We start from the raw sequence: 9445 nt of genomic DNA, 5'->3' as shown, positions 1-9445 counted from the left end.
AAAAACAATTAACAAGGAATAAAAACTATGTATTTATTACAACATAATTTGTTGTAATATTATGTACATATTAAGTTTGCGTCACACGTGATGTAAAATAAATATTATGTACAAAATATATATAGTAATACACAAATATTTCACTAAAAGTGCTGTCAATTACAATTAACTTCAGGTACAGTTACTAAAATCAATAGTTTCTAAATAAAATATTAAGATACTAATTATCTCGTAGGTCCATTACCAATACTTTGTTCATAACTTTCAATACTTAAGTTAAAATAAAAACTAAAATTATTAAAAGTGAACCGAACATGATAAAAATTTATGTTTCTTATAGCATTTTATAATTAAAATAACAACAAATAATTGTATATTGAAAATAAAAAAAACTCATGAATGATTCCTCGTTAAAATTCAGTAAATTGTGAAACATTTTTATACCATATTGATAAGCACATGCTTATTATACGGTATAATAAGATATTATTCTTCAGTTATTTTATTTCCCAATTTAAACTTTTTTAATTTTTAAACCGATGTGAATACACCAGTAGAAACTTAAATAGAAAGTTAATCAAAACTTATACAATATTAGAGAATTTTTTTATCGGTAATTTTTACCCTATTTGCCAAAATATAAAAGTAATATTTAAAGACAATTTAATGATTTCTTTCGAAAAATCTAATATTACAAAAATAAACCATTTTTGGTCTAATTTAGCAAAATAAGCGATAATTTCGACACGTTATTGTCCAGCTCGTATAATTCAATAGCCTAAGTTAAATATACGATTTCTTATTCTAACATAGTTGACTAGATACGTCATTAGTTTATAGGTGGAACATGTAATGTTTTATAAGCCTAATTTTTGCCTAATTTAAAGAAATTTGTTGTTTTATTACCATTATCTAACCTTTTCTACACATTACTTTCTTGGAATTAAACACGTGAAAATACGTTGGAAAACTGTCTAATACTTTGTTTCCAATCCATGAATAACTTCACTAGCAATGGGAGCAACTCTGTGAAACTCTTTCCGTTTAGTAGTTTTTGAAAGCACTCACTGGTCTTTCCATTCTCGACATCCTCCATGCTGAAGTCTTCTATGCTGAAATCTTCTGGCTCAGACATGACATTCGGTATGAATAGACAGATTGTGAGAAGTGCCCAGTCAGAAAGTGAGTGAAGATCATGGAGTAACTCTTCTCTGGACATCCTCTCTACACAGCCTAACTGTTGCAGATGGTAGTTCAAGTTCAGTAGGTAAATGTTGTACAGCTCCTCTTGCCGGTCGCTCAGGACACGTTCACTGGCACTCATCCATAAGAAATACATCAGGTCAAGTACAGGAGATGTGAACCTTGCAATGGGAAAGTCTATAAATTTCACATCTTCCACTTCATTAAAACTGTTATATTTAAATAATACATTATTGGCCCACAAATCTCCATGATTTAGAACATTCAAACCTGTTGCTTTTCTTTTACACATACCTTTTGCAGACTTCCAAATTTTGTCTAACTTACCCAGAATATAATCTGCATATAGTTTGCAATCTTTAATCTTGCTCAATTTCCTTGCGATATTTTCCACTGAGGTTTCGACCCACACTTTGAGTTCCTTTTCATAAGGACCTCCATCAGGATATACTACTTCTTTACTAACTGACTCTACCAGCTTCGGGTCATTGTGGTAGCAAAGAACTGAAGCAGCGTGGTATTTGGCGATGGCCTTTATAACCAGCTTACAGTGGGGGAAGTCAAGCCTTTTCCACTTATTGCACATTTTGTAGCCTTCTTCTGTTAGGTCCATCAAAACTAGCCCCTTTCTTAATGGACAGTGCAGGGATATTGGACCCAATTCTTTCCGTAAAGTCTCCTTAAACATTGGCAGGATGGTGTCGTACATTTTACGCTCCTTTCCGAAAAGATCCATGACTTCCAAGTACTCACCCAAAAATCCTTTAGTACTTGGAACCTTTACGATTAGAGACAGGTACATGTTTTTTAAACTCTCGTCACTGTAATATAGGTTAACTCTGTAGAGGTTGCTGGCAAAGTTGTTTCCCGGAGCCACAGCAGGCTGTACTGAATAGTTGATAATGGATATCGTTCCATTGTACAACTCTTTTCCTTGCAGCACCAAGTATAAAAAGTGTTCATCAAGCCAAGCAGGTAAATCTTCTTTCATGGTTCTGTAACAAAGCAAAATGTTGTATTTAGTCTAATTTTGGCTGATATTTTAAAATAAACATGATGAAAATAAGGATTTAATATTAATAGTAATAACGAACTATATATTATAATAAATAATTTTTTTATTATAAATTATGCTTTTTATACTGTAAAATACATGTGTTATGATTTTCAGAAGAAAGTTTCTTAATTTTAAGATTCCACAAGCACGCATTATTTCACGAAAATGCTATCAACTATATGAAAACAATCGATAAATATTTTAAATTATTTATGAAAATTCTATCTGACAATTATAAATTAAAAATCGTATCAAACAAACATAATATTCCGTAATTATTTTGTTTGGAGCTTATGACATATATTATAATTACATGATAATATATTTTATTTGTAAACATATAAATATATTCTTTGAAAAATGTACTTTATTATTGGTTCAAACTGGTTATTTCAATCATTCAAGCTACGTGTAATAGTTATTTTTGTAGAATGTTTTCGCAAAAAATATCATATCGAACTATTTACATAGTATTCTCGCTTTTTAAGCCCGTGAGTGGTAATAAGTTTAAATTATATTTTTAAAAACATATTTAAGAAATGCTCTTAAGAGTGATTGAAAGCAATTTTTTCATGAAATCATTCAAAATATAGAAAATATAAATAAGTGTTGATTGTGTTGTTATTATTTTTTTCAATTGTGTAATGTGGTCAAACTAGCTCGTGTAACTTATAAGAAAATTGCATACCAACGTAAAATAGCGTAATCATATAATTGCGTCATTAAAACTGTAATCAAGTATAAAATCTTAGTTTAGAAATGTTATTGTTATTATTCTATACGTATAAAATGTGTGGGGTATGAGTAGGTAATGCACCTAGGTACTTTAAAACCACTCTGATGTCTTACTAATCCGAAAACGTTATTAGGAGCTTTATATTAGTATTTATAGAACACAATTAATTATTAACCTAACCACCAGCGTCCAGCGTTGAACATGTCAAATACCAGCAAATGTGTACATAAATAAAGCTTATTCTGTTGTATAAGTATAACATATTTAAATATCGACTTAGAAACACGACTGAGATGCACTTTCGTGCATAGTTCTATTATAAAATGTGAAAAACGGTTTGTTAAAAATGGTTTACAATCTGAATATTAAAAAAAATCATTCTTATAATTTGTTAAAAAATGGTCTTGTGAACCTTACTATATAACCAAACTATTTTTACTTGGAAAATACCACACTGCATTATTATTCCAGCTAATTTTGATAAATAAAACAGTAAATTAAAGAACATTTTTATTTTGCGCAGTAGAAAAATTACACTATAATATTTCATTCAATATTTGAGCACTCCCGTCATTAAAGTTGCGTAAGGTGTTTTATCTTGACAATTGTAAAATATAAACATTCTGAAAATTAAAAAAAACAATAAAGTAATAGATTTTTTTCGTATTTTAAAGTTAATGCACGGTAAAGTTAATTGTGTAATATGTCTGTAACCGCGATTTTGTACTTTAAAAATAATATTTATAAACTTTATACTATGTTTGCAACTATTTTGTCTATGCTTTACGCAATAACAATCACACGCGTACATTGGGGTGGCGGTCTGTGAGAAGTTTAAAATGCTTGCCTAGATCAATGTGCAATTGTGCATATAATTTTAAAGCGATTTATAATTAAAGTATAATGCCTGAAACACCACTTTTAATTTCAATGTTATGTGAATTGGGCCTGTATAAATAAGATGTAATGTTAAGCATTGCATCACCGCCGATCTGTATAGGATACAGGTTATAATATATATATATATATATATATATATATATATTTTATATATATATATATATATATATATATATATATATATATATGTATGTATATATATTTATATATATATATTAATATATATATTTATTAAAAAATATTGCAGCTTAAGAACGTACTCAAAGTGTATTATACCTCACTTCGAATAATTCTTACATCATTATTCATTAATAGTACATGGGTTCATATTTCTAGTCATTTTTATTAAAAAGAAACAAGTATTTAATCTTTAATATTTACAACATATATCTCGGAATGTTTATTGCAATATGTACTAATATCTTATGTTAACAAATAATATGCTAGATAATTGGTACCTGCTCTCTTGGGGAATCCAGGAAAGTATAAAATAAATTGCCGTACTTCCCCTAGGAAGTACAACACGAGCATGAATACGAACAACTAACCACAGATAGCTTTCCAAGCTGAGACCACGCTGCTAATGATGTCTGACAGTGGTTATATAACAACTAATCTAGTTTCCGACCTAGTTTAGTTGCTCTTGCGAAAACAGAGATAGCGATAAGAAAATTTAACACTTCAGTTATCAAAAGTTGTCTGGTAACCCAATGTGCCAAGGCTACAATGTAATACAGTTACGTAATTGGGGGTGAACTCATTTAAATGGGAACAAATGTGTTATGCAATAACTTTCTACTATTTGGGTAGTAGATTATCGTGTTTAAGATAAAAGGTTGATGAGGAATGGTGATTAGAGTCAGTATTTTAGTAAATAATTGTGGCTTTTATCAACTAATAATATACTAAAATATATTCATGGAGAAAATTGTACTTTATGCATTAATAGTAATAAGCTTTTCAAAATAAACTACACCACAATGAAGAAAAACTACTTTAAAAGCAAAATATACTGTAGTTTTTTCATACTCTAAGCGATTGTAACAAAATCGTTACAAAAGGTATATAATTTAAATTGAAATTAATTACATGAGATTACAATAAAACTAAATATAAAGGATCCTTCCTTCCCAATACTCATTATCTAATCTTATTGTGCACTCCATGTTCCGCTAGTAAGGGTTTCCTCATCCTGTACCTTAAACAAATTCTAAAACTTTCTGCCCAATTTTAACGCCAAATTCATCCCACATGTAATTCTCTTTACATAAAGCTTCTCAAAATGCAGAATAGTGTTTTAGCGGTTTCCGCTGGCTAATGTAATTAGGGTTTTCAGTAGTAAGACGCACGTGGTTCCTGAATAAATAAGACATTATTATTTAAACCTATGTATTTTGGAGTATATAATAATCTATTTGCTACTACACACATTTATTAGTTCCTTCTAGATGAGCGAATATCTATTATTGTACAGCCAGATATTTTATGTTCACTATAGCTTCGATGTGTACCATTATATTTGTCCTATTATTTTTGCATGTTCGTGGTTATCAAATATAAACGATTCTTTGATGAATATTTGTCTCCTATCTATAGAATATTTTATCAATCATTCCGTTATGGACCAATATATTATTTGCCCCGGAATTACATAACTCGTGGTAATACACTATATCTCTTTAAGAACTAATTTACTTGACTCGGTCACGGAACTGGAGTTCAATGAAGGTCTTTTATTCGTGGGAATCCATGCCATTGTTTGAAATCCCTGAGTACATAAGGTTTGTAGAGAATTCGAGATTTTAACAAAAGTTTAACCGTACAAATTTGATATTCCTCTCAAAAGGAATAACATATTTAATGGAAATGCGGAGTTTAGAAGTGGAATGCTACACATTTTGCAATGTGTAACAATATCACGTGCATCACATACTGCCATAGCACAGATAGTTGCTAAAGCGAGTGATAATGCATTGGTATTCTTACCCAAAAGAAAAACTGAGAAATTTGTTTCATTGGCTTTAATGTAGTATTTAATAGAGTAGATTTTTTAAGTATTTGACTTTTCAATAATACTTACTTATAATATTAAATTTACACAATATTTTTGTTTTCTTTGGTAGGTAATTGTATATTGTAGTATAATAATTGGATATTTTAAAGAGCCTACTCCAATGGGAAACAATGGATTGTTAGGATAGAGATAACATTTCCGACTATTGAAAAAAAACTAAATGTACCTTAAATGATAAATTATTTAAATAACTAATGTGTACGGAATAACTAAGAGTTCGATTCGTTAACCTTTATCTTAAAAAAGCATTATACTATTTTTAAATATAGTAATAACAATATTATTATTTTTCACTACTATCAAAACCACAATAAAATCTAAAAAACTAAAGTAAGATATTAATATAATACAAAAATGGTCCAGATCTCACCTATGGCAATACATACACTAAAATAGCCTATGTAATTGTGATTTAGAAACTGTTAAAATTCTTATTCATTTTATATAATACATTTTTGTAGATCATTTGTAGAATGAAACTGAATAAACTTTTAGATTAATTTAAGTAATAAGTAATACAATATAAACCTTATATTTATAAATTAACAATCAAATATCAGTTATAATGGAAGAACAACCACGTTATAACAAACATATTACACACAGAATATACTTAACGTAGTACACATACAGGACATAACACTGATAATGTTTTGGGAAACAAAATCAGAAAGAAAATCAACATACAGAAAAGAAACATACAAATAAAGTAAGAGGAATGTATTTTATTTATATAAAACAAGCATGAAATTTAAGAATGTCAACAAGATCTCTTAATATATGATGACAATATGCATAGTCTTGAAGCAACCGGTCCAAAACAATCATGCTCTGCTGAAAATAAACAAGACTGTCTGCTCAACCATTGCAGAGTAATAGTAAAATTACTCAGTTTCAGACCATTCTAGAGGTTTCGTTTCTCTTTCTCTTAAATTCGACTTTTGCTATTAAACTTTATTATTGCAAGTTAACGTTATTGAGTATTAATTTTAAATGCATTTTTGTTGTTAATATGTGCTATTTATTGTTTTTTTTATTTGTGAAAGATATATTACGTGTTACATTCAATTATTCTAAATACTATACTTATTATGTATTATAGATTTTAAAGTTATTGTTATTATATACTGTTATTAATATATTAATTGTTAGCTTTTCAATCACTTGTACCACTAATAGCATTGTTTTAAAATGTGGTATGAAGATATATAATATGGTGAAAGCTCAGTGTCTCCATTATTAGTTATTTTATTATTTATTGGTTGGTTGGGGTTTATTTAAGATGAATCTACTGATAACAGTACTTTTCTTGACTACATTTGAAGTTTAGTTTCTGTTGCCAATTAATACTATAAGTTTATAACGTTATTTGTTATTATAATTATTCATATTTTTAGTAAATCATTGAACTTAATAACTAACTAACCTTCAAATAACTACTACGTATAGGGGATAGTAGTAAGACCGTCCTACAAGATGTTAAGCGTTTCAAATCAAGAATAGAATATAATTATTGCTTTTGAATAATAACATCTTGAAATTTCATCAAGCTTACATAAGTTTTTATTGACTTTTATAACAATCATGAGAATGAAATTCATTTTTAGTTCTAAAAATATTTATAGAAACGCTCGTGTATTCAAACAGTGTAACCGTAATGGACTTTAATTTGGAGGAGCGCGCAGGCGATGCGAGAGGTTATCTGGGAGCAGCCACAACCACAGTTGGGCTAGTGTAGGCACAGTCACCGCTTACGTATTCTGGTAATGAACTACAAACACACATCTCCCCATCTGTTGACTCTAGCGCTGCGCTGCGGCGCGATAAACAGACTCTGACCCGGTTGTGGCACAGTAGTTACATAAGTGATAAAACTACTCACTCATAGATGAACTTAGTGAACAGTGGTTCCAATTAAATGAATAATGATTGTGGTAAAAACTCACGATTATCCTAACGGTGTTCCAATGCCAATATTACGTGTATGGTATTAAGGTGTCAGCTGTATTTTCTTATATTATATATCATAATTCACAGATTTAACAAGGCTAATTGTAAAACTAGTTTGATTGATTTCAAATAATTGTTTGATTAAATTAAATTTAATTTAAATGAATTAAATTATTTAAAATCATCATATATCATCATATTATATATTCATTATTGTTAATTATCATATTTTGACGTGACAACGTCTTAAATTAGGTTGCGGCTCGGAGTCACTCATGAAAAAGTGTAACGCCCGGTAACGTTACGATGCCCGTCCAATGGGGCCGCCGCACGGGATCCGCACGGGATAAAGCAGATAACTGTGGGTCCGCCGCACGGGATAAAGCAGATGTTTATTCGTGAAAATGTGGATTGCTTAGATTCGTCATTTACAACAACTACAACAATAAAGGTAAATAATTGTACACTGATATTTCATTATCGTAAAACTATGATTGATTGATTAATTGTTAGATTGACACAAAAGTTGAGAAACTGAGTTTATAGGTTAAGTCATACTATTGACAAATGTTGATAGTGTTAAGTAAATTATTAGTTTAAATCACTCTGCAATCAATCGTAATTCAGTCGATTGAGAAGAAAACAGCGCGCATTGCTAGTCAAACATTTAAAATAACAAATTATAACCTCTAACCTGTCATAACAGTGCGACCAAACAAACGAACTAAACCGACCAATCACCACGTGCGGAGTTAGAATTTAACTGTGTTTAGCAAGAATTTCAAATTCCAATTTTAGTAAATGTTTTATTCAACTTTACCATTTACAATAACAAATTTTAATTAATTTCAAATTATGTACAATGTTTTAGTAAACAAAATATATTTCTATAGTTAAAATTTGTGCAATTCTTATTTTCATTCAATTCCTTGTTCCTATTGTGCAATTTAATAATATTCATATCAATAAATATTCTACCGAGAAAAAGACGTTGTCACGTAAAATCTTCGCCCGTAAAAACCGACTTTACAGGCAACCATAATTTTTTTTACACTCAGTATACATGTTCCTGATGTGCATTATTAATATGTTAAAAATATTTTGTAACTTTTCCAAAGTACTTCTAAAATTTGTATGAAATATTTTGCTAAATTTAATTATCTTTATTAAATACTTTATTTTCAATTTCTTTAACCACACCTTTCAAAACATATATAACCCATATTCAGATCTAAATAGTAATTTAATTTGCGATAATAATCAAAGTGTTTTGTTAGACAAAAAATCACTTTTATTTATATACAATTTTCATAAAAAAGAGGAAATGCAATAAATCTTAACAGTGGAAAAGGTTTTAGGAGTTCGAGCAACCAATTAGACAGGTTTGTTAAAAAAATTCTCAATATTAAATTATATTTCTGTTATATAATCACTTTTGCATATATTAAATGTTAGGCAATCAGTTATTTAACATACAGAACACGAATAATTGTAATTTATAGTTTAAAGTTTTTAAACTATAAAA

General features: G+C 29.0%; 1 protein-coding gene across 1 annotated transcript; it reads right to left on the bottom strand.

The window, feature by feature from the left end:
• Positions 1 to 479: 479 nt before the first annotated feature.
• Positions 480 to 4461, bottom strand: LOC124367145. The gene is made up of 2 exons (XM_046823795.1): positions 4355 to 4461; positions 480 to 2198 (listed from the first exon to the last, which is right to left on the bottom strand). The coding sequence occupies exon 2, from the start codon at positions 2192 to 2194 to the stop codon at positions 944 to 946; it is 1251 nt and encodes a 416-aa protein (XP_046679751.1). The 5' UTR covers positions 2195 to 2198; positions 4355 to 4461; the 3' UTR covers positions 480 to 943.
• Positions 4462 to 9445: the final 4984 nt, after the last annotated feature.

Source organism: Homalodisca vitripennis, chromosome 8, assembly GCF_021130785.1.
Source record: "Homalodisca vitripennis isolate AUS2020 chromosome 8, UT_GWSS_2.1, whole genome shotgun sequence".
Lineage (NCBI taxonomy): Eukaryota > Metazoa > Arthropoda > Insecta > Hemiptera > Cicadellidae > Homalodisca > Homalodisca vitripennis.
This window is presented reverse-complemented; position numbering and strand designations above follow the sequence as displayed.

Bases quoted from the DNA above. Each gene is read 5' to 3' on its own strand.
- LOC124367145 (XM_046823795.1), bottom strand. From the start codon at position 2,194: ATGAAAGAAGATTTACCTGCTTGGCTTGATGAACACTTTTTATACTTG.